The sequence below is a fragment of the Merops nubicus genome, unplaced genomic scaffold (assembly GCF_000691845.1).
Source record: "Merops nubicus isolate BGI_N331 unplaced genomic scaffold, ASM69184v1 scaffold7612, whole genome shotgun sequence".
NCBI lineage: Eukaryota > Metazoa > Chordata > Aves > Coraciiformes > Meropidae > Merops > Merops nubicus.
The window spans coordinates 8,313-34,601 of NW_008591548.1; the positions used below are offsets into that span (position 1 = coordinate 8,313).

Consider the following 26,289-nt stretch of genomic DNA (forward strand, 5'->3'; position numbering starts at 1 on the left):
CCTCACAGCACAGCACTAGCTGATGAAGGTCACTCCAGTGTGCCTTGGTGACTGCACTAAGAAGATGAAGCCCTATGTGCTTGCAGTGTCTCATGGAAAGTCTAGGTGTCAAAGCTGGAGCACTGACACTACTGCTGCTGGTAGTTCCTGATGTCCTCTGCTTCAGTTCAGAGTTTTTTCCCTTTTTCAGTAACTAAAAGGCCATGACTTGGGGTGAGCATGGTGAAATGATGCACATAAACTCCTGAGAGCAGGCAAGCTTATCATAGGCACCAGTTAATGAGAGAGGGAGAAGTGGACTGTGTTAGCTGAGCAGCTGATAGAATACTTTAGTGAGGTACTGCTTGACCTTCAGTAGTGCAAAAATGCTGATTAATGCTAAAAAGCCATGAGAAGGAGAACCGACAGCTTTCAAACTTTCTCACTAACTGCTAGCCATATTATGCTGGTGGGGTTATTCCTTTATAGAGCTGGTCTTGGGGAATTTCTGACTGTTATGTGATTATGCCTTCACAAATTTTTCCAAAAAGTCTGAAATACATCTCTTGTGGATCAGTAAATTTTTGAAAAAACTTTTTGTAAAGAAGACAGACAGACCTGAGTGGCTTCAAAGAATTCCTGGATTGTTAGTTGAACCAAGTGTATATGCTTTGTCTGATTTTTCACACTGTTGAGAGGTGATTTCCTCATTTTTTTGAAACAAACTTACTTACCATTCTGTCTAGAGGGGAGCGAATTCACTTGGAAGTGTTACCTCAGTGTTACTGTCTTCCTCTGGGTGAGGGCAGAGGTCTGGAGCATCCCAAGGCTGAAGATGCCTCCTCAGAAGGCGTTGCCATGTCAGGCACATCACTGATATTTAGTGTGCAAAATATTAATGGTCTATGAAGAAAGAGTAAATTCCTCCACAGAGGAACATCTTATCTGGAAAATGTTTTGCAAAGTACTAGACAAAGTTATCTTCATGTTCTGTGTTGTGTGTGAGATGAGACTGTCTTAACAGGTGGTGAAATATTCTGTTGGCAAGCCATCAAACCATGCTGGAAACTTTTGGGTTTCTTTCTCCAGTGCTGCACTGCATCAGTCCTGTAATGAAGGTTGCTTGGAGTCTGCAGAGGGAAGTCCCATCCTTGCTGGGCATGAAGGAGCCTCAGGGTGGGCAGCATCCACACCTCAGTGCATGCTGGACCAAATGTGGGTGTCTTCAGCCTCAGGCAATAATTTTTTTAAAGACTATCTGTGGAAGTGTCACATGCTGGAGGAGACAGTTGAGATTAGCTATCTGTATTGCTACTTTGAGCATATGGATTAACTTAGAAGCCAGACTGATAAACACAAAACCACTAGTAGCCTGTCTTGTAATGGTGAATTGGGAGAAAAGTAAATTCACCTGTTAACTCTTTGAGGCTGTGCAGTGAGAAATGTGTGATCTCTGCTAATTACTCATGTCAGGAGTGGCTGAACTCTGGCCTTTGTTTGCCATTATCTCTGCATGGTTACTGGTGTAACTAATTTTGGGTCTGAGGATGTGGATTATAACCTCACAGACAACTGTCAGACAAATATATGATATCAAAATATCTTTTGAATAATTTTGTGTTCTCACCATCATTTTTTTTAAAAATGCTTTTATCTGGTACTTCCTCCACATTGAAGAAATTACTTTTATTTTTAAATTACTTTCTGTCTGCTTTTTGTGATGAGCAGCCTAGAGACACCCATAATGCTATCAGATGAGATTTAGCAACTTCATATAATTCTGCTGGGAGGACTTTGTGTTTTACCATTAACACTCTTTACTTACTTAGTGCCATAATTCCATTCTTTTATTATAAATTGGATCAGCTTGGTTTTGATCAAGGCCAACAGGAAATATTGTCACTGGATCTCAGAACATCCCTCTCTGAGTACAGAAAATCAAGTACCACAATGGGAATGGAAGGGGAAATAGCCTGAAAAGCATCACTACCTAAAGTGAAAGCCTGGTTTCCTTAAGTTCTTTGATCCACTGAAATCATGTCATCAGAGCTAAATAAAGTAAAAAAAAGCCTGCTATATATATCCTGTGGAGCTGGACGGTGGGAGAACACGTGTGCACTTCTGAATTCAAGGTCTGTTCCATTGAATGTGATCTCCATCCTGACCTTGTGACTGAAAAGCTTTTTGCTTGATTATTTTTATTTGACTCCCAGCAGATAGGAAGAACATCACACACTTGCTGTGCTAAATCCAGAGAGACATTCTGGAAAGAACAAAGTTGTCTTCTTCCAGGTATAATTTAAATGTTTAATTAAGGAAGCGAAATTATGGTAGCCACAGGTAAATTACAATTTTGTATTTATTATCTCTCTTCTTGGACCAGGAAAAACTTGATTAATTTAGAGATAACAGATTGCCTGTCAGGTATCAGTGCTGAGGACTTTGGTAGGATAAATTTTATTAGACGCCTTGTGCAAGGATGAGCTCTCGTGGCCCTTCTGTGGAGGAGACAAAATTGTTTATTGCATTGTGGCTGCTTCCAGCTTAGAAGATTTATGTGCAAAATGTCTTTATAGCTGATTTTAATGTTCTGTTGACAAGATCTCAGAAGTTAATTTTTTTAAAGTTCTATATTGGCAATCCACTAATTTTTTTTTTTATATATAGTTATCCATATTCATGTAAATAATTAAAATTTCTTTAATTATTTCTTTAACATTTCTTCCATTGTTCTTATTTCTTGGAGGGAGCAAGATTAAGGAAGGTGTCAGCTCAACAGTAAGTTGAAGGGAGGGGAAAAAAATAACAAGGAGAATGTAAGAAAGCCTGGATGCACAGTGAGTTTCTACAAGGCTGAGGTGCTCTGGTCACTACTAGAAAGCTATCCAGGTACTTTTCAGCTAGATCAGTAAGTGTAGGCAGGAACAAGAACAACTGACAAGATTTTTTTTATTAAATATGCAGAGTAGCCCTTTAGTTTATTTGGGATGCAGTAAAGGACACACAAATCCAGTAAAGGACACACAAATCCAGCAAAGGATACGATTGCTAATTGTTCAGGCAGTTAAATTTAGCTCTTGTTCAACCAAAAGAAGTGATCAATCTTTTCAAGAAGTGTGAGAGCAACAGTAGCCAGAGAAGGACAAACAGATTGTCTTTCCAGTTCTTTAAGATGCTTTTTTTGTTCACTCTTCTGTGTAGCTCTAGTGGAAACAATATGAACACAGCAGATTTGTGTACTATGAAACTCCTTTTCAAAGAAGCTTGGCCCAGAGGAAAAGATACTCATCTAGAATAATCAGATTTGGTACCTGCTTGTGATTAGCTTCATCTAGACTTGGTGTAGCAGTTACTTACCTTTCCTCTATGTTATTTCTCCAGTGGTAAAGTAAGCAAAAAATTAACTATTATTGCATTAAGAGATTTCGTAAGGAAAACGAATACTCAAAAGTTTGAGTGTTGCAGACATTGCTGGGATATTAATAGCTCAATTCAACTGCCCACACGTAGGCTGCTTAAGTTGTATCCTGCCTCGCCTCAAGCTGCCATTCCAGAAGACACTTCATGGGTCCTGTGTCATGTTTGCCACCTGCACAGAGAAGTTTGAGACATCCTGTGCCATCTGAGATGCCTACGGGAAGGCAAATGAATCAAACCCACTGTTTCTCAAAGTTGGTTCTTTGCTTTTAGCATAGTCCTTGTTCTCTCATAATGATTTTTCTCCCTCTTAATTCTTTCTCTGGTTTCTCACTCTTTTTTCTACATCTTGGTCTATGTTGTTTCTTGTTTCTTGCCATTTTGTTTTCCTCTTTAAGCTGCATCTCGTGGAAACCACCTGCCATGCACCATTCCAGCATCTCTACCTGGATGCCATCCTCTATTATACACGGTAGTCATCCAGAGCAAACTGGGGAAAACTGGTCTAACAGCTTGGTTAGTTTTTGAAGTACCTCACCATTCTTCAAAGCTGTGCCAGGCTTTCACATCCAATGGGGATAAGCACCTTTCAGAATATGTGCAGAGAGAGTCTGATGAGCCACCTTACCATGTGGGAGAGCCCCATAACTTTAAACCCTGTGGAGGTCCTAAGAGACAAGCAGGAGAGTCTCTAGCAGTACATTCTCATAGCTGTTGGTGTATCTTCCCTTCTCATCAGCAAGATGAGGCCTTGCAGAGTTCAAAGCTCCTTCAGTCTCCTTAAATTCTTACTGCCCAGCTAAGGTCTACTGCTGGACCTCTTAGACTTATGGAGAACAATAGCCACCTACTGTTGTGTTGAATTTTGCAAGGGTGCCTACTTCCAAGAGACCAAATTTGCTGGATGTTGCAAAGAAAAGGGTGGGTCAGGGTCTGCGTGTTGTGGTGTGCTGTGATGTGCTGGTTGGTGTTCTCTGTAAAGTACTTTCTGGTCTTAACCAAATGGCCAAGGACTAATGTAGAAGTCTGTGGCCTCATTCTGAGAGGAGTCATAGTCTTGTTTATTTTTGTGGATCTCTCTAGAGCACTCTTACATTATCTGGGCAATGATGTACAATTGGATTCTGTAATTTGCAGAAAGGTTATTATCATCATCTCTCATAGCATGATGTTCATATTTGTCATTTAGGCTGTGTAGAAAGACCACATTTCCCTCTTTCAATTTTGATTAAGAGAACATATCTTATATTCTTTTATGCTTGTCTAGATATTATTCAATACTTATTTGTTAGCAAACTGTTGCCTTGCATCATGGTATTTTACAATACCCAAAGCACCAGCAAGCAAAAACTGACAAAAAAAAATTGTAAGTGAACCTTCATGCTTCTTGAAACAGCAAATACCTTATCTGAGCCTCACAAGCAGCAGGACAATCCATCAGTAAGAAACATCCCTCTGGGCTACAAAATGTAAAATACCACATCAGGAATCCATTGAAATGCAGTTTGTTAGGGGTTGGAAAAGGGTTCTGGAGGAGTGTCACTGCACTCTTGCTATGTATCTTCCCTAGGCATCTTCTTTCAAGGGGGTTGGAGAGATGTTGGTGTGTTATATGGACGTCTAGTCTGACCTGTAGAGTCAGTTTGATGCTGTCTATGGCAGAGAGTGCCTGCTGCCTACCAGCTGCCCTCTTCCACTGCCCTATTTCCTGCATTAATGCAGTTCAGAGGATGAGATCTCTTTTGCTTTGTGACACTGTACACAAAGTTGTGTCTGTTGTGTATTAGGATAGCAGTTGTGGAGTTGCAGCCTTCCACTCAGTGGTGCATTCCCCAATGCTAGTTTACTGTGGTGGCCTTTCTCCTTGTATATGATCCACTGTGTCAGACTTCAGCAATGAAATTTAGCTGTAAATGGTGGGTAAATGAGGATTATTGTGCCTGGTGTAAGAGAAGACCTAAATGGCTGGAGGAACAAATACCAGTATACTAATATAGATATAAAAACCATTACATGACATGGAAGGTGAGCTGTAATTTTCTGAATGGTCATTGTTCTATATATCATTAATAGTACAAGCGTGCACAGAAGAAAGGAGTGGTGACTACAGATCACCTAACATTGATCTGGAAACCTGAGCTAAGTTTTGTCATTTCTTCAGATCAGTCATGGAAACAATGGGACTGCAGATTCTGCTGGAGATGAAGGAGAGCAAGAGCATAGGTGCTTCTTTCAAGACTTCTGCTTTCTTCTGTGTCTGATTGTGCTTTTGTGAATTTATTGGCCATCTCCACAGCAACTCTTTCTTTAAAAAAAAAAAAAAAAAAAGTGTTGTGTGCTCTGAGTTGGAGAGTCATTGTTTGCTCCTTAGTGATTTAAAGTGTGTTTTCTTAAATTATCATCTCTGTGTTCTATGCCCTAGTGCATCTTCTTGAGACTTCAAAACCAGGCCAGACTATCATTCTTCTTGACTCAGCTCCTGTCTCTGCTTGATGGCCAGCTGCAGTCCTCAGGTTGCCTGGAGTGATTCTGCTATAAAGTAGCACCACACAAAGCAATTGCTTATGGGTGAAGAGCTGTATTGTAGCATCTTTCTTCATTTTCTATAGCCCTCTTAGGAAAATGCTCAGTGTTCTATTTTAACCAGGTTTTCAGGCTTTTGAGAGTCTGTCAATGACAAAAAGATTTTTTTTTTTTTTTTCTTTCACAACCCTCCAGCAGATATTAATGAGAACGGAGGCTTGGGCAAACATTTGTCACTGTCAGCAGTTGTTTCTGCAGGAAACAGCATCAGTACAAAGACAAATCTGTGTTCTTGGAAAGTGTATAGCATGGAGAGTATGAAATCAGTCAACCTCTTGGAAGGGGGAAGGGATTGAGCTCGTTGTGTTGGAGCTATGCTGGGATTCAAACACGGACAGCAGAACTGAAGCTGAGCAGTACCCTGTGCCATTTCAGATATGTGTGTCTTAGCTCAGTGATAAAATGGTAATTTATATTCGTTGGGTATGTTCTGGTTGCTGATCTACTTACTTTGCAAAATCCTAATTATGTTAAATATGGTGTGGTTTCTAGCTGGGCCAAAGATCTGAGCTTATTTGGAAAGCCAAGGCTTTAACCCTAGAAAGTGTGAAATACAGGGCTTTTTTCTCCCTAAAGTGCTCAGCTGCCTAACTTATTATCATGAAAGCCAAAAAACATAGATCTTTGTCTCTTTTTGGTCAGAAACTTAGACCAGAACTCTGAAGTAGAAATTCTTGGAGCAAATAAAGAAAAAAGAAAAAAAAGAAAAAAAAAAAAAAACCACACAAACACCACCTTTATTACCCCATGACTCACTTTCCTCACCTACAATAATAATTGCTTTGCACTTGTACCCTGAGACTTTAAGCTGTATTCTATGTAAATTAATTTCTGAAGACATTAATGCAATACTAAAGAGCATTTAGACTTTATATTTTTTTAAATGGCTGTTGCTTACGTATAGTTAGAACTTTGCTAAAATACCAAAGAAAATTAAAAAGAAAGAACAGTGCTAGAGAAAATTTAACAAGTCATTAAAGATTTTTTTATTATTTTTCTAATTAGGAAATTCCATCCAATTTTTATGAAATACATTTTCCATATTTTAATCCTACCATGTAAAAACATTAAAAAATATTCCTTTGCCCATCTTCCTTTTTTCTGATCATATTTTGAGATTGTGGTGCTGGAGTGGAGTGGAGGCAGGATAAGACTGTAGAATTTAACATCATGGTAAAAAAGGTTTGGTTTTGTTTTTAAATTCCACCCAAGTAAATCTTGAGTAGTTAGATATGAATGTTTTTTTTTTTTTTCTGGTTTTGTGGTGTTGGATCCTTTGGTTCAGAAAACAATATTAGGATAAAAGCTCTTTACAGTGAGGGTGGTGAGGCACTGGAACGGGTTGCCCAGAGAAGCTGCGGATGCCTCCTCCTTGGAAGTCTTCAAGGCCAGGTTGGATGAGGCTTTTGAGCAACCAGGTCTAGTGGAAGGTGTCCCTGCCCATGGCAGAGAGGATGGAACTACATGATCTCTAAGGTTCTTTCCAGCCCAGACCATTCTGTGAATACTGGTGCATGGCTGGGGTTGATGCATGTTGGGATGTCTGGTGAGGTTGGTGTTGGCTCCTGTCTACGCTGCTGCTGCTGTGCAAGGAGCTGAGCTGCTCTTGAGACAGCTCCTGGGTAGACACAGCTTACACAGAGAATCTGGGGGGTTTGAGGAGTGGTTTTTGTTTGTTGGTTTGAGGTTTCTTTGATTTTGAGGTTTGTTTTTTTTTCTTTCCTCAAATTGCCATAGTCTTGAAACCTCTTCAGGGGAGGCTGGGTAAGCCTGTCGGGTAGTCTCAGCAGCTGTTACAGCTCTGTCATCCTTGCCACAAGACAAGAGTTTTCAATATATTCAAACTTACTCAAGCTCATTTTTTTTCTATCTTAATAGTTTTCTTCTTTGGCGTGTTGTAGACACTTAAAATGTTCACATCACAGTAAATCATTTTAAATCAAGATCAGCAAATTGCTCACTTTTTCTTCCTAATACTTCAGATCCTCATACAGCTGAAATATATTATTTGGTAAATGAAGGCACTTAGAAGACTGAAGGGGAATTGTTCAGTCTTATGTCTTCCTAAAGGTTTCCTGAAGATGTAATATGATCAAATGGAAATATTTTTGCATTTTTTTATCTGTGTGTACTCTTGATGCCATTTTTATGAATGGTATCAGACGTGCTTGATGTCCTAACTCAAATTTCATGTGTGTATGTAGAATCTGTCATGTATTTATCTCAGTACCACATTGCCAGACAATTCCTCTCTACGTGTATTCACTCGACAGCATCTAGGTTTACCATTAGATCAAATTTAGGGTTTACTTCATTCTCAATACTAATTGAACTTAATTATTTAGTTCATATATTCTTAGCGACTTATTGGGTCAGCACTGGTATTCATTTTAGATCCTTAATGTAATTCAGTGCATTAAACAAGCTATAAAATATCACATTTGGAGACTACAGTTAAATTAAGAAGAAAAAAAAAAAAAACAACAGCTATTTCAAATTCTGTCTCTCTTTTTTTTTCCTATGGCATTCAAATGGAAAAGTTACTGGTAGCTGATTTAATCTCATTATATGAAATGGGGTAGCTTTCACCAGCTGGTTTATACAGTCTTCAGAAGACTACAGAATACTTGACAATAGGACACTTATTGAGATCCAGTTCATGTCTGTTTCTTTAAGTTTTAGAAATTATTTTGTTTTCAACGGTACAGGGTGTTCAACACATTGCTAGATATTCTTAACCCTAATCCCAAACATTATTTCTCTGTATGGACATGCTAGGAGAAAAAAAAAAAAAAGGTACTACCCACCTGCCTTCTCCAAATCCAGGCCTCATTCAAGCCCTACAGACTACTGAATGTTCAGCAACAGCTTTGCTTCCTCTGCTCTTTCTTTTTCTCATGACTGAATCCAAATCCACAATATGGGTTCCCTATGGACTTAAAATATTAGCCACTTATCCATCCAGATCTCCTTTCTTTGACACGTTGTGTAGCACCCAAGGCTTTTGTAAAATACTGTCTGTCTACCCTTCCCCTGTCCTCAGGGGCCACCAATAAACTGAGCTATTCCTGTTGCTAAATCTAATCCTTCTCTAGAGGAGTGGTTGAACTGAGGGCTAAGGGGGAGGTTTGACACTTGTTGCTCCTGAGCACAGCCTGCAGTTTACCTTTATGGGCCATCAGATGCTTTCCAGTAGCCTGAGTGTTTCAAGTCTATTTTCTCTTCACCAATATCAAAACCTAATGCTGGTAGGCTGTCTACTTGTCTTTTCCTAACCCTAGCCCTAAATCACACCCTGATTCTAGTCTTGGCCATGGTATTCTATATAACAAGATGAATAATGTATCTAAAATTTATTTCAGCCTCTCCACAAGAGAGGCTGGAGTTAAATAAACCTGTGTGTAGTGTAGACAGGCCTTTATCTGGCCTTAACCCTACCTCAAAGGCACCCTTTAGGTGGTAACTGAGCAAAAATAAACTACAAACTGTCAAATTCTGTTGACAAGAGTCTTCACTTAGAGACAGAAGTGCACAGATAAGTGTTGAAAGGTAGATGAGTTTCTAAGACTTACCTTCAGTTGGGTCCCATCTCTCTTTAGACTCCCAGTGGTAAAGTTGTGGTTCCAGTTAAGTTGGTTGTAAAAGGCTGAGCTACGTGTTCAGTGGTCTTTGTGATTATATGGATGGGATCTAAGGGAACCTGTGAGGAGTAGTTTATTCTGGCACCAGTCTGTCCTGCTGTCTTTGTATGGAATTGTGGGCATGGGATTAGGAATGCATGTAGGAAAAGAGTGAGTGAACCCCAGTCATCTGTGTGTATGGCAGGGGCTGCAGGACTTCAGGAGGGCAAGTGTCTTTAGCTGATGCCAAGCCTCTGGACTGGAACTTGATGTTCCAACCATGGGATGTATCTAGTTCAAGTTTGGGTTAGGATTAGGAAAATTGGGAAGCAATGTTATTAATGGTTATTTACTGTAACCCTGTATTAAGATTAGGCTTGGTATTTGGAGAGACCAAGTTCTAACACTGCCTCTTAGTCTCACTTCAGCTGAATAGCTGTAGAGAAAATGAAAGTTGGAGATAGAATTAAAATATATGAAAACCATAGGAGGTAGGTGCTGTGAAAGTTAGGTTGCTTCTTTTTGAGCATTGTGCTATTGGGCTTGAGTGCACATCTGCAGACTTGGATGTGTGGCATTGATATTTTGGGAAAGAGAAAAGAGTTTATCATGAAAGCTTTTCTTGCTGTGGTTTGTTACCTAGGTTGTGAATCACTCAGACTACAGTTAACATGCCTGCTCCTTGGTCCTGTGAACAGGGCTTGGATGTATTGCTGTGGTCAGGAGGCATACCTGGAAGACACCTCTTTGGAAAGGGAATGTTGGATTTTCAGAGGGCTGCCTGGTGTGGATCAAAGTCGTGCCGCAGTCGGTGGCAGCCTGTTCGGCTCATCGGTGACAAGGAGCAACACGAGGGCCTGTGATGATTGGAAATGTTAATGATTAAATGATTCCTCTGTAAAACCATCTGTGAGACTTTTAAATACTTTATGAAGAGGTTGGTGATGAGAGTGTTTGAGGTCTTTGGGACTAGTCAGCAGTCTTAAAAGCAACCCAAAATGCCCGAATAAGCCAGGGAAATGAAAAGCTAAAATACAGCTGCTGGCAGCAAAAGGCTGGTCCCTGTCTGGTTTTTAACTCTTTGATGTCATTCTTTCTGTCTTTCTGCTGTAAATACATCAAAACTTCCTTGAAGTTCCACACACCAGGCCCACAGGTAGCATTGCATCATCTTCACGATCACCTTGACCCCCAGTTTCCCCCGTGGCAATGTTCACCATCCCTTTGTGCAGCCTGCTCTTATGTTGCAGGCTGGCTGGGGCTGGGAGAGGCACAGGGCTGGAGAGGGAATACGGCAGGACTGGAGCTGTGCAGTCTTTGTTTTGAGAAGAATAGGGGCTGAAATTTATATGTTTATTCACAGTATCAGTTAATTGCTACAGTTTCTATTTTGTGGTCTGTTTGGTTGTTTGGTTTTTTTTTTTTTCAGTCTGTTTGGTTGTGTTCTTTTTTTCATTTGGTTGGTGGTGTTTTTTTCCTGTGAAAATTAAAAATTTGGTCAATTTGTCATGGGAGAGCAATGCAAGCATTGCTGTGTGAGACAGTTCATCCCACACACAAGTACTCTATAAAGATTTGGGGAGTTCTTGACATGAAGGGTGAAGCCTATTTGCAGCTACTCTTCAAGATTAAGATGGGCAGTGCCAGGATTTAACAATAGAATGCATTTATTGTGGTTAAATACAGTGTAAAGTCTCAAATTCCTTTTGAGATTGCTCTCGCTGGAAGAGCCCTTACTGATTGCAGTATATTTATTATCTGGTGGATCAAACTCCTCAGTTAATGAGGGGAGCAAATAGGAATGCCAATAGAAGTTGTAAATAAGCATCAACTGAAACAATTTCTCATCAGCCTTACAGTTCTTTATTCTCTGTGACTTGATGTTGAGAATTATGCAGATAAGGATAATGTTAATACCATTTGATGTAATGAGCCATAAACAGGAGAAAAAACAACTGAATTTGGGGATTTTCTTTCTTTCTCTGTCTGAGAAGGGCAACTTGCAGTGCCAGCAAATTTATCTCTTTCTTCCTTGCCTTGAAACCCTGGGATTCTTTGCTAAAAGTTGCTTCATTAAGAAAAATAAGTAGCCTCCAAGGACTCCATACTTTGAAGTGTATTTCCACACACACCATACTCCTGCTTTTATCCTTGCTTATTCTGACAAAATGTTTTCCCTTGTGAACTGTAGAAGCAGTAGTGCACACAACACCTCCAAAAATAACATGCTATTTAAGCCTAACTGCAAGAACAGAAGGGTGGAAAGCAGCATCGTTTTTGTTTTGTCACATAAATATTAAATTATTCCTTTTTTCTTATTCATTTCAATATAGGTACTTCAAAAACTAGGAAAAGCAGATGAAACAAAAGATGAACAATTTGAAGAATACGTTCAGAATTTCAAACGGCAAGAGGTCAGTTGCTTTTCCAATTTCTTTTATTTTGTCTTCAGTGGGTGGATTTGAATTTGCTGATTTTGAAGAAGGTGTTACAGGTTAACAGGTAAGATTTGTTTTTGGAGGGGGGGATTGTAAGGTTTTGTTCTGTTATTTTCAAACAGAAAGAACAGTTGGATTTGTGCATGCAGAGGGCTAAGAAATGGGCTCGTAATAAAAGAGTAGAAATGGGCTCATAATAAAAGGACATGGAATCATGGATAACACCATCCTGCTCAAACTGCTTGGGATCAGCAGAGTGACAGCACATTGTCACATTTTCAGCAACATGACAGAGAACACCAGCTAAATGCAGCTCCATAGTCACCTTCTTGCAAAGAAGAGGTGTATTTCCTTGGGTTTACTTTGTGGATTGCCTTCCTCAATGTTATATAATAATACTGGTTTTATACTCAATTAGTCTTCACGTTGTAAACACAGCACGTGAAAATGAAGGTGCCCCAAAGAGTTTATCATCTACCCCCAGTGCAATCCTAAATTCTAACCTCTAGTACTTCTTGCTTTGTTGGATGGACTTTTTGGCTCTGAAGTGATTAATTATGTAGTAGCTTTCTAGTACAAATTAATCCCTGCTGTGAACTGCATTAATGCCACCAAAAAAATCATCTTGTTATTTAGGTATCAACTGAGGTATCTGTCATCTTTGAGTTATCATTTAGAGCTCCTATGGAAAGGCTCTGGAGGGTGAGAGAACTGCTCCCACACATTCTACATGATGTAAAAGTTGGCTCATGTCAGTGTTTGCAACTCCTGCCCTGAATCAGTCCTATCTACCACATGAACTTCTGTCCTTTCCATGTAAACACAACTCTGATTGCTGAGATGCTTATTAGCTCTTTTACATCTTATGGCCACTTAGCATTTATTCTCCTTTTTGAGTGCAGAAGAGAGGAAGGTTTCAAGGGCTGCTGGGATGTTGTGTAGCTCTTCTTTCTTCCCCAGGGATGAAAATGATGGAAAGTTAAAGAATCTGTTTCTCTGGAGAGGGTGGCTCTTCCCTCAGATTTCTTGAGGTTAGGAAAATGATGGGATTTAATAGGCCTGAAGAAGCACTCTGAAGCTTTGAAACCCTGCAGAGATGTTATATTTTTTCTTCTTCCACTTCCTTTTTTCCAAGTGTGCTATCAATGAAGCATTTCTTTCTTCTTGATTGTCCTTATGTTGCTGCTTATCTTTACTGCTAATATCCCAATTGTTTGCACAGCTAGTAACTGTGTTAGTAGAAATAAGGCAAATCTGTAAGATTCTAACTGGGTGCAGAAGGAGCAGTTGGAGCATCCCCATGAATAAAGAGAGTTATTGGGATAAGTTTTTATCTAAATATTCTGAGTGAAATGTTTTTTTAAAAAAAAGAGATGAAAGAGGAAAAAAAAAATCTTTTAAATCAAATTTATGTCTCAAATGTTTTTTTTTTTTCTCTCCTTCAAGAATTTTCTGTAGTGGTTATTGTCAGCTGGAAGTCTTGCTAAGGGCTAAGGAGGATCTTAGCATTGCTTCCTTTTTAGTTCCTTCTCCTTTGATGTACAGAGAGGCAGTAATAAACAGCCTAGGGCTCTGCAGGGACTGCGTGGTGCTAAATCCAGATGCAAATGTGACTTGGGGCCAGGAGAGGAATTGGGTAGGGAAGAGTGCAGGGGAACTACTACAACCCTCTTGAGGGGCACATGCAGATTAGGCTAGGTCCACTGGCACCCCAAATGAGACTGTTTGTACATTTATTAAACCAATCACACGTCCTTACTGTGCCCTGCTGGGCTCTGTTCTTCAAATACAAGGGAAAAAATGCTGCAAAAGCACTGTTTCTACCGTGTTCACCAATAAGAAGCATGTAAACTTGCTGAAAGTTTCTTAGTTTTGACTGTGCTTTGATAGTTTTGACTGTTGCAATGCAAAGATATGAAGCATTACAATGTGCATCTCTTTCCACACTTTTTTTTCAGTGCTGCCCAGTGCCAGGACAATGGTCAACGGGCACAAACTGGAACACAGGAAGTCCCACCTAAACATCAGGAAAAAATCCTTTCCTGAAGGTGTCAGTGCCCTGGCCCAGGCTGCCCAGAGAGGTTGTGGAGTCTCCTTCTCTGCAGAGATTCCAAACCCACCTGGACATGATGCTGGGCACCCTGCTCTGGGTGACCCTGCTTTAGCAGGGGGGTTGGACAAGGTGTTCTCCAGAGGTCCCTTCCAACCCCTACCATTCAGTGGTGCTGTGTGATTCTGTGCATCTGAATTATCATTCAGATATAATGTCTTGCAGAACTGCTGTCTTCTGTAAACTCAGGCAGCCAACTCTTTTTCATTTTCTTCAATCCTGCTTTCAAGATCATCTCTGCAACTCTAGAGCCTTTGGAAAATTAAAAATTAACATCTAGGTATTAAACAATAAAAAGGTAGTCTTCTGGGTGGTTGATCTTTGTGCTGAGGTTCACTGAACTGTTGATTTGGGCCACTCAGGTGGCTTGCAAGCAGAAGCACCCCTGTTTGAGGCTGTCCCATCTTTTGCAGTTCCCTCCAGGATTGTTTGTCTCTGTGGTGGTTGCTGACCTAACAAGACAGCATGGCAGAGGCAGTTTGAGAGAATGTCCAAACTTTACTTTGATTCTTCCAATCTCACTTAGGAGTGACTTGGCTGTACCCTGGCCATCCCACTTACCTTCAGCTGGTTTGAGGAAGAGTCTCACTTCAGTTCTGTGCCTCTTTGTAAGTTGCTTGTTTGTAGCTGCTGGTGCCACATGGCTTCTGGGGATCCTGGTAAGCTGAAAGCTGTGAAAATGGTCTTAAATTTTCTTGTTTTGCTGCATTATTGAGCCCTCAACACTTGGGAGATAACTTCAGTCTTAAATATAGAACGCTCTGTTTATTAATACTCTCCAAGATAATAAATGAGGACTCCTGGATCAGCTCAGGGAAAAGACAGAGAAAGAAAAGAGAACATAGTGCTCACTACCCAGGAAACATAATTGAAGAACTGAAATCTTAACATGCTGTTCCTTGCCTGAGTAGCAGATTGGGTGGTGGGTATGTACCCAAATGAGCAGAAGGCTGTGTGTAGCCATACGTCCAGCAGATCGAGCTGTAGGAGAAGCTCATTTAGACCCCCCCCAGTGATCCATTCCCACCTCTCTCTGAATGCAGCTGGATAAAAGCCCCTCTGGACTTGACAACCCAGAGCTGAATTACCCAAATGAATCACCATGGAGAAACTGAGTCATCCCATGTCTGGAGAGAGCAGAGCACAGAGGCTTTGCAGAGCCTCAGGACTTTCCCTGTCAGCAGCACTAAAGCTGCTGCAGCTGAAACCAAGAGTAGAAACATTTGGATTTTTTAACAGTGAATACAGCTGTTATTCACCTTCCACTTCAGTTATAAACTGAAAATTGCCACTCTAAATCAAAACTTGAAGAACAAACAAAACAGAGATAAACTCGTACATGACACAGTGCGACACACGTTTTTTTCAATGTGTTGCAAGAAATTTTTTGAGGCTTAAACTTTTATCTGCACAGCTAATTGTGCATGTGTTCAGCCTCTTAATTGACCCTGGAGTTCACAGAGAGGAGGAAAAATAGACAATTCCTGCATATTTCTCTCAACTGTGAAAATCTCAAGTCTGTTGGGGATTTACCTGAAATTCCATCTCTATTCTGTTATTCAAGCAACTGCACCTTACCCAGAGGTGCTATACCTCTGTGTGCATGCTGCAAATGAAGAGCCTTAGCTTTGCTGTTGTTGAGTGAGCAGGACTTGCTTCTGTGGACTGCTTTGCTTAGTGTGTGCCTCAGTAAGAGCTGCTCCTTGGGTGTAATTTTTAGGAGTCATGGAAAGATTTATCCTGGCCAGATCTTCATTTCAAACAAGCATGCTTGGCTGCATTGCACCATGTACTCATAGGCACCAGATGTGCCTCACAGTATCTCACCTGGCCCCCAGCTCTTGCTCCAAAAATGCTCCCATTTGGATCTACCAGCCAGACTCTGGACCTGGTTCAAACTCTTGCTAGTTTTGGACGTGTCAGTGAAGCCTCTTACCAGCCTGTAGCTCTGCCCACCTGGCCCAGATGCTGCAGGATGGCACATCAGTGAGGGCATGGACTGCACTGGGGTCACTCATGGCTCCTGGCACAGCCCCACCAACTGATCTGAGCAGCTGCTCTCAGGGTTGCGAGGTAGTTGTCTAAATGTTGACATTTGTTCCCACTTGCAAGGCCCCAGTGTGTCCTCCCTGGCTTCCAAATGCTTGTTCAACAAAGCTGGCATGCCCTGTGAGACCAGTTGTGTTTGCCATTTGCTGATGTATCACAAATGGCACTGGACAGTTATGGTGGGTGAATGGTTCTGACCAGAGGATTTTCTTAATTGCCCTCCTGACTCCGCAGGTTTCACTGAAGAGATCTACATTGGCTCTAAGATGAGGAGAGGCACCCAACTCTTGTAGACAGTGATAGGTGTCTTAATCTGGAGTTTAGTGAAAGACATGATGAAGAGGAGGAGCTTCAGTGTGTATTATAATCACCTGAAATTCAATCTGTGTTCTTGCAGCACCTTCTTTTCTCTGGGAATTATTAGGTATCCCATACATCTATTTGACCACCTCTAAACCTACCACCTGTAAGATTAGACCCCCTCATTTTACTGATTTTGTGCATGGTCTTGAGATGTTGAAAAAATCCAGCAAATAAACAAAAAGTACAAGCTTTAAAATTACTCTGCATGGGAGACACTATTTCTCCTTAGCTGAAACTCAGCTTTCCATGGTTGCTTGTGGAATCTTGTACTAAACTGCAGAGAATTCTTCCTACTTGTTAAGCTGCAACATTTTTTTGATTCAGTACAGCTCTGTCCATAGGAGACTCCTTTGCTAAACAAAGGTGATGCCAAGTGCTGTAGCTGATTGATAGATGCTCAGAAGTAAACTGGACACAGGAAAACATAGTCTAGACTAAGGAGGAGGGAGATTTTTCCTGTGCACCAAGAAGTGCTCCCATCCAGGATCACATCTCACAAGCATCTTTTCAGGGGCAGTCCCAAAGCATACTTCAGATGCTGGATAAGCCAAATACAAACAATATAATATGCAAAGTATCTGGGGGCTATCTGCTGATTAGCATTTCATTCTGAAATGTATGTTTAATAATTATCTTATGTCTGAGGGGCTATTTTTCCCAAAACTTGATTCTGTCTATTGATTGCTTCAAACCTAAAGTCTAAAGCATTGTCACACTGGGCTGGTTTTGATTGCCTCCTGGATATAAACTAGTATGCCTCTACTTCTTTAGTAACTGTGCTAATTTTTTTGCCCCAGGCAGTGCAGTTGAAGGGTCAACTTATTTCTGACTATTTTTAAAGCAATCTGGTTTATGTTGCTTCAGGAGCCCTTGGGGTAACAGCTTTGGGGTGTAACACATGCATTGAATGTGATGCAGCTCACAACCACCAGTTCTGGGCAGTGTTCTGACAGACCTGTTCATACATAGCTCATATGTGTTATTTAAGAATATAGTTATAAATATGTAGCTATAGTCAAAAGCAGAGACTGTGTACAAATTCAGAGTCTTGCTCAACGTTTCAAAGTATAGATAACTTTTAGGTATAGATTTGTAGAGTTTGCACTTGTTTTTCCTCAAAAACATTAGTCTGGGCCCTACTTTGAGGACATAAATGTACTTGTAGGAAGATGTAATAGGCATGAAGGATCCCTAACCTCAGGAGGGAGAGGTTTAGTTGTGAGGCAAGAAGGAATTTCTTTTAAGGAGGGTGCCATGTATTTTCTGTGCAGTCCTTGTCTGAGACACAGACCCTTGTTTCAGTAAAAGGGTTAGTTGAACATCCCTGCAGGCACAGAGCTTTCTCACCTACTCTGACTCTACTGACTCTACTGGGAGTCACTACTAACACCAGACAGAGCTCACTGGGTCTTACCTTTAGAGTTCATACCTTTTGGATTAGTCCATATTGTCTGAAGAATCTGTTTGATTTGATGAAGTTTACTTCAGCTCATTGTGTTACTTAACTAAAATGATGAAATTCTTCCTGTTGAGCTTTCTTAGTGGCTGAATCACATGTTTGGTGTTGTCCTGGTGGGTACAGGGATGCCAAAACCCTCTATGTTCCCAGAGATTACAAACCTAACTTTATTCAAGTGATGCATTAGGCAAATGATTCCAACCCCAAGTTTCTTAAAGCTTGTAAAAAGAGAAAAGAAGGAATGTATTTCTTTGAGAAATAGATTTCAAAATCTGGGAGGCAGTCCTAGGAACTATGAGGAGACTGAGAAATGGTAAAATAGGTTCTTTGGTATGCAGATGTATTTCGTAGTGAATTCTATTTTGTTAAGCTTCACTTAGCCCTTTGCATTCATATTTCTGAATTCCTCAAGAGACCCAGCAGTAAAAATAATGCCTAATATGTTTGTGAACAGAGAGCCAGTGCTGCTGTACATTGTGGCTAAGAAGTGCACATTACAATAAAGGATGTCTTCCAGGTGATACCCAAAATGCTTTTTTTTGGAGCTGTTTTCCTGATGTCTTAGCAATCGAATGACAAAATTCCAGTATTAGACTATAACTAGCATTAATAATTATCTGGTTTGCATTTCTGTGGGGCAGGTTTTTAATTAAGCTATGCTCCAGGTTCAGCATTAACAGTGCACTGGATTCTCCTTAAAGCTGAGTGATTTATTTGGGTTTGGTACCAAGCACATCCTGTGCTGCCCTTCCCTCTGAAGATGTATTGTGTTTACATCCTGTGTGTGACACAACAGAAAAATCAAACTCCAGGGTTCTGCCTGGAAAGCTGTGAATTAATGATGCCTTGCAAATAGGTCATCCAGTGATGACAAGATCCTGAAGCCCTGAGCCTCCTTATCTCCCTGGCTGTACTGGCCACATAATACTGACCATGTCATAAGGCCAGAGAGTAGAAAAGGGGATCTGGCAGCAACACTGGCTGTGTGCCACAGCCTCCAGAGTAGCCAGTTGTTGTTCAGGCCATGGCTGTGGAAAGCTGGTGTGATTTTCCTAATGGGGGACCTTGTTTTGTGTTGTTAACGTGTCTCCCTTGCTCTTACCTGCAGTTCAATCAGCCTGACAGGTTTTTTTTGGTAGTTTTTCTGTTGAGATTGACCAGGTGAGCTAAGAGCACTGATTTCTGGTGCTGGAGTCTGGTGAGAACATGCCTGCTGTTACCAAACAACCAGGTTGTGAGAAGTTTGCTATTAAGTATCCCATTGCAATTTATCTCTGGAGTTTTCTTGCATATTATGAAACTCTGACTCATTTTGCTGCCTCAAGTAGAACAAATAAAAGAAATTATGAAATTATAAAGGAAACATCAGTGCTTTCTTGGGAAATCTCATTTCTGAGGAACACAACATCTGCAAAATGACACCTACTTTTCATTCTCCTTCAAGAAGCTGCATCTCAATTTACAAAATTGATAGCCTTAATGAAGATACTTGGAGGAGTGGTTTCAGAGCCACCAGATGCTTTCATCTGCTAGACCAGAACAGAGGGAGTGTATCAGTAAACACTGAGATGGGACAATATTAAATATGTGACTTTTAAAAACCTATATGTCACAGTTTGCAAGATATGTGGAGCCAGCAGTGGAGTATTTTCATCCTGTGAATAGCAGTTAGTCTGTTATGTGGTAAAATTTTATCTATTTTCACTAATAGTACTTTTACTGTAACAAAATGTGTAGACCAGAGGCAGGTTTTGCAGAATTCACAGGGCTGGGGAATTTCACTGCTAATTTTTATTTATGGTATTTTATAGAAAGATCTAATTTCATTGCCATTGAGAGATTCTCTCTCAAATTCAGTGGGAGCTGGCTTTTCCCATGGATGCTTTAATGTCACATCATGCAACATTTGCTAATGAGGAAGGATTCATATGGCTCTATGCTGCTTAGAGGTTTCAAAGGTTTGTGACCTGTTAATAACCCAGACTGAGGAAGATTTGTGTTAAAATTATTCTTCTGAATGAATTGTCAGAATTTATAAGAGCACATATGTCAAAATATTTGCATTAATTTTTACTGCTTTGACTTTTTCTTCTGCATTCTGCTGGGCAGTGGTTGCTGGTGACGCACGGTGCTCATCAACCACAACAGATCTCACAGAGGTTTAGGGCACCAGTTGTGAAACTACACAGCACAGTTTAAAACATAACATAGTGCTTGAGCAGTGTGTCTGTGTCCTGACATGCCTTCCGTGGTGTGCTAGCTTCTCCTAGTGACAAAATAACACGTTTATGAATAAATATAGACCTTCTGCTGGACATGAGGACAGCTGACAGGGTTCTGAGCCTTCAAGCTGTGTTCTGCTGCTCTAGTAACATCCAAAATTCTCATTGTGTGGGTACCTGCTCAGCTGGACCATGATGAAGAATCAAGTTGCTGTATCTGCTTCTCATTTTCACCACAAGCACTCAGGCCAGAGAAGATAAGAATTGTAAAGATAATTTCTTTGCCTTCATGTGACTTCTCAGAATACTTTTCAGATCTGAGAGTGGGAATTCTGTCCCTGGGTTCAGTCTCCTTTGCAAAGCTGTTCACTTAATGCCTTGCTTCTCAGAAAGCAGCTTCTGCCATCTCTCTGCCTCCCATTCTAGCATGAAAAGAAGAAGAAAGAAGTCACCTTCTGAGGTGTGTTAGGGCAATATGTAGGACAATAAAATGTGTTGTTATGCATTGGAGTACTACTTTTTACTTCACAGCATTAAGATGTATATGTATGTATTTTCTTAAGGGACACAAGCTCAAGCTACCGCTACTTTTGTAACTTTCTGCTGGGTTCTAAGGAAATAAGCCTGAGGTTTTAGTCCACTGGATACTCAACCAGGGCCTGTCTGGCCCCTACTTTGACATTCAGAGAAGGGTTAGCCTTTCCTTGGAGCGTCAAATATGGTCCAAAACCTGAGACAGATTGAAGGGCTGGATGCTCCTGTGCTCTTGTTTCTCAGCAGCTTCTAACATATTACCCTGGTAGGTCCATTACTGTGCTCAGAATTTAGTTGATTAATGGATTTATGTTCAAAAAGCCATTTTACTTCAGATCAAATAAGTGGAAAAGCAACCTTCTTTTCATTTAATCCATAAAGTGAATTCAGTCTGCTTTCCAAGCCCACTCTGGCATTTTTACATTCTAAATTCTTTAATATTTCCAGGACCTTAAAACAGTTGCTCTTTTCTTATGGTGCATTTTGATTTGGGGGGGCCGGGGGGAGGGCTTGTTTCAGTTCCAAAGATCCCTGCAGGGAGCTGGGAGAGCCAAGTGAGTTTGGTGGCTGAGTTTGATCTGCATTGCAATGTGTGTAGTGGTGAGGCAAGTGAGTATTTTTTGAGAATCAGCATTTGGATTTAACGTGGCTGCAGGTAGATGGATTTTAAGCCCCAGATGGTCCCTTTCGACCTGAATTTCTTACAGTCCTGTGTCTGAATGCTCTCAGCATTGCTGTTGCTGATGGCAAATCCTTTACTGACATCAGAAGTCCTTTGACTTAAGTGGTGTTACAGCAGCTTCTACCACTTGAGACTCTGCCTTCTGAAGCATTCACACATGCACCCTTTTGAGTTTTGACTTTCACATGAAAAATATGAAAGTCCAAAGCAGTCAGTCATATTTTCTAGCTTGATTTTAACATATGGTGTAGCTGTATGTGAGAAAATGTGACTGTGAACTGATATTCCTATAGTTTCCAACTGCTTAAATAAATAATTTGAAAGATATTTGGAACTGATAAATGTGGAGTGTTTCCAAAATTAAAAATTGAAGGTGTCCTGGACAACAGCTGTTCAGCAATAAAGTATGTGCTCTAGTGTAGCACAGGTTTTATTGCAAATCCTAGGATCTGTGAAGTCCAGCTTGTGATAGTCAGAGGTAAAGTAAATCAATCCATTTTGGTTTGTCTATTCTGAGTCTGTCAAAGGCTGATGGTATAAGATAAAGAAAGATCATTTCGATGTACTTGCCAAAGAAACAGTTGAGATTTCACAACAGATTGCAAGATGTACTAGCCAGGCTAAACAAAATAACTAATCCTGTTGTTTTTTAGTAGTTATTTGCTTGTAAAATATCAAACTGTTGAAATACTTGGGAAGCCATTTATGTAAGGACATGGATTTATTTTCTGCAGGTCTGGACTAGCCTTATTTAAGCTGTTTCTTGAGTTCTTAATTATGCTTCTTTGTTTTTCAGGTTAAGACATTGTCAAACTTCACTTGAACTGAACCTTGATCATAAAATATACCTGTTTTTCTTTGATTGGAATTCTTCCCTGTGCAGATAACTGATTAAATAGACACAGAAATGTTAGCCTAGAGAGTACACTATGTCTAGAATCTTGACCACGCCACCTTTTCTGTATAAACCTGTGGATGCTTGCAACATGTGATGCTATTCATCAGATAGCTCCTGAAATTTTTTGTTGTTAAGTTTGACATATTATATGCATGTTTTAAAGCATAAAATATTACTGAAATGTGTTTACACTTCCTTGGTTTTTTGTTTTTTTTTATTCTTCTTTTTTTTCAGGCAGAGGGTTCCAGGCTCCAGAGAGAATTGAGAGGATATTTAGCAGCCATCAAAGGTGACTTTTAAGTTTTATGTCATGTTTTCATAAAGCAAACTTTTTTAGAAAGTTGAGACATGTAGGCTTGTTTAAGGTATAGAAAGAGAAATACAAGTAATACTGCTTTTGTCACTGGCCACCCACATTTCTGCTTTGGATGCAGCACACAGGCTCCTTAGTCTGTTGCTAGGGATTCTGCACCTTGGATGTCAACTCCTGTGTGTACAGTCTTGCATGCACAGCCCATCCTTGGCTGTCCTCTGTGTGCAGCACTGCTGCACAGACTCTCACATTGCATGCATTTTGAGCACCCACAAAATCTGTGTGTCTCATTGCTCATCTTTGCAAATACTAGAATGTGAAATACCCCATGCAAGGCAAGGGATTGCTTGTAGCATTTCCAGCTACTACTAGTTGCATGATTATCTTCCTCCAAAATCATACTTCCTGCAATGCTATGATTTCTCATGTGGTTCTGACTGCTTAATCCATTTTTTTTTTAAAGTTTAAAAAACAATTGTGATCTCTTTCAGTACTACTTTGAAAATCCAAGTAGCAGAAGCTCACTGCTTAAATATCAGAGATTGGGTAAACAGCTATTTAAATCCTACTGGGCACTGATAACTCCATTTAGCACTCTATGCAGAGTTCTCTTTGTCATACCTCATCTCTTTGGAGGACTTGGAGGCCAGGTACTAAAAGGAAAGGAATAAGAGTTGGTGACTGATAGAGAGACAGTAATGTCTTCTTGAGATAAATATATATTTCAATATATGTCTGTGTGTGATAAATATAAACACATGTATATATTTCCAGCCTGGCTCCAGTCCAGTAAGGAAAATGTTACAAATGAGTATTAATATCCCTGGAAATCACTGTGCCATGATAAAGCTTCAGCTTTATTTATTATGTCCTAATAAAGTTTCAGCTGTTGGTAGAAAGAGAGGAAAGTTCTTTTTGATGGGAATTGTAAACTGGGGAGCAAAGCAGTAGCATCATGCGTTTGAACATCTCTTATTTGCTTGATGGTCTGGGCAAGGAAAATCCTGTACCAGACAAATGCTATTTTACCTTGTAGGGGTTTGCACAATGCCTTCTGTTCTTAGAGGAAATTTCAGCATCAATAATTTTTGGGGGCCCGTTTTATGCTGATTTTACTGTCTTATTTTTCAGTCATCCCTCCCCCACAGCCATTATCAGATGGATATTCAGCAGCAGTGTGATAAGGCTGTTGGCCAGGATGGCTTTTGTGCCATGCAGGCTGACTCTTTACATGCTGCTCTGACTTCCATGTTGGTGACAACAATCCTCCTGGCCAGGTTTCATTTTCTCTTTCTCTTCCTAGCACTCTGGGCATCTGTGTCCTTTTGCTGGTTTACTGTCTAGTAGGCTACTCTTTGCACTAAGGTTTGGATTTAGCCTGGTGTGAAGTTTTTCTTTGTATAAGTTTTGCCTTTTTAGACATTTTTCTGCTCAGCATTCAGCATCTTTCCCTTGTTGCAGCCTGTAAGCCCACACTGGAAAATAATTAGGAGTGACTTTCCTATTGAGAATGACAAGTGTTTGCTAACACCTCATCTTCATGTCTTAAAAAAGACCCAGTTATAAGCAGCCCACAAGAGCCTTAAAGATGTTATTCTCCAAAGCCAACAAGCCACCAGTGGCATCCTTGGCACACATGCTGGCACACCTTCATGCTGTGGAGAGGACAGTGGTCCACAATACACAGCTCTAGCTGGGGCTTCCCCAAAGCTGATAGCTCAGCTGTGGCAAAGAGCTTTCTGCATTTTGGATGGCAGAAGCAGATCCAGCAACTGCTGCACTCTCTGTTGTTATTTTGAAGGACTGCCATCATTAAAGGATTTTGGGGTGGCTGTGCACATAAGCATGGGGATGCCCAGATTTAGGCACTGGTGTGGGATTTCTGCACCTAGGACACCTGAGCCTTGGAGATGTGCTGTCATCAGGCTCATTTTGCAGGGAAAAAGCTCAATCCTATAATTGGAAAATAATACACTTGACATCTTTGTACTCTTGCAGGTGTGATAACAGCAGTTCATTTCAAAGGGTTTCAGGAACTGGCAAAATAGCTAACTAATTAAGTGTTTTATGAAGCTGGTATGTTGTGAACTCCAGTAATAAGTTTCATTTTGCTGTATGACTTGAGTGACTGGATATTAGAAGTTGAAAGTATAAGATCTGTGTACAATTTAAGTAAAGTATTGCCAATTGAGCCTTCTTAAGAGTCTCTATCTCTTCATTTTAATATATGTGACAGTTTGAGGTTTAGTATCATGCATTCTTGAAAGAATTTTTTCTGTATTCAGACTCCTTCCTTGCTCAGAGGTGCTTCTTAGTCTTACCTCAATCTTGATCTTTACTGCTGGTTACTCAAGGTCTCAGAGGAACCATGCCATAAAGTTATTGAACTTTTGAATGGGTTTTATGTGCTGTTTTATTTCACCTGCATGATAGTTTAACATCTGCTGTGTCTCAGTGATGTTTGTTCTGAGGAGACTGTGTTCTATCCCCATAGCCATAGTCATCTCATCCCTCAGTCTTCTGTCTCTCTTCCAGTCTCCTTGGCAACGTGTATTTGGGTTTTCTACTTCATTACTTTTTTTTTTTCCAAGCTTTTGAGAGCTGTAGATGACTTTATGGGCCAGTTGTTAAAGAAACCCTAAATCAACCTCCCATTCTCTACTTTGAGCCCTTTGCAAGTACGCATGCAGGTGGGCAGACACAAACCTGGATCTGCATGAAGGTGGCAGGGGTAGAAGGGAATCCTGCATCATGAAAAAGAAGCACCATAGTTTTCAGATGGCTTAATGTGGTGAGAAATAATAACTGCTCTATAGGAAGGGAAGGGGAGATTTTGGAGGTCTGTAAGCACTTTTGCTGCCTGGTTGTCAATCTGTGGCTGACAGAACTGCACGTGACCTCCAGACACACAAATCTAAAGATCAATCATGTAATTTTTTAGAAGCAATAGAATTATTCATCACCTTTGTGTAAAATTTAGTGACAACTTCTGAAGTGATTGAGTTGTTCCAGTGGAGACTCTAATGTGTAAACACCAATAATAGTTAACAACCCTTATGGCAGGATAGGTCACTTCTCTGGAGAATTGCACATGAATTTCTCTTCCCCATTCAAACAATTAAATATTAAGAGCCAAACCAAGGTGTCTCACTCCATCAGGAAAATGGAATTTTCTCCATGATTTAGCCTAGATTTCCCTGCTCAGCAGTGAGGAGTCCCCATAGTATATGGATCCCAAGGCCAGCATGGACTCTCAGGCCAGTCTCAATCTCCATGGGAGCTTGAGTACATTTGAAGTGATGTCAAAGAGTCACATACTCTCTGCCATCTCTAAGATGCTTTAATGGGGCTATCTCTGCACCATCATCCCCAGGATCCCTGCCACATGAGGACCTCAGGGAGTCTTTTGGCATTCCAGGGGTAGGGACTCTGCCATAGAAATAGAGATTATTTCATCTGAGGGTAACTGGAGAGTAGCTTCAGTAACTGGATTATTTAGCATCATTTTTCCTAAGCATTTCAATTGTTTTGGCATCTGCAGTTATTAAAGAAGTGACCCAGTTAATAAGAAGAAATATTAAATTAAAGAATAGATATTAAATACAAATTTCTAACTGTTCAT

At 40.4% G+C, this 26,289-nt stretch overlaps 1 protein-coding gene across 1 annotated transcript in view; it reads left to right on the plus strand.

Annotated features, from left to right (window-relative positions):
- Positions 1–11,932: 11,932 nt before the first annotated feature.
- The window catches only part of AMPH (amphiphysin), a gene marked incomplete at both ends in the record, with an annotated part of 43,651 nt that continues 29,294 nt past the window's right edge, over positions 11,933–26,289 (plus strand). Inside the window, 2 exons of the mRNA XM_008950302.1 lie at positions 11,933–12,013; positions 22,589–22,643. Of these exons, the coding sequence (XP_008948550.1) occupies positions 11,933–12,013; positions 22,589–22,643 (136 nt within the window). The remainder of the gene's footprint in view (positions 12,014–22,588; positions 22,644–26,289) is intronic.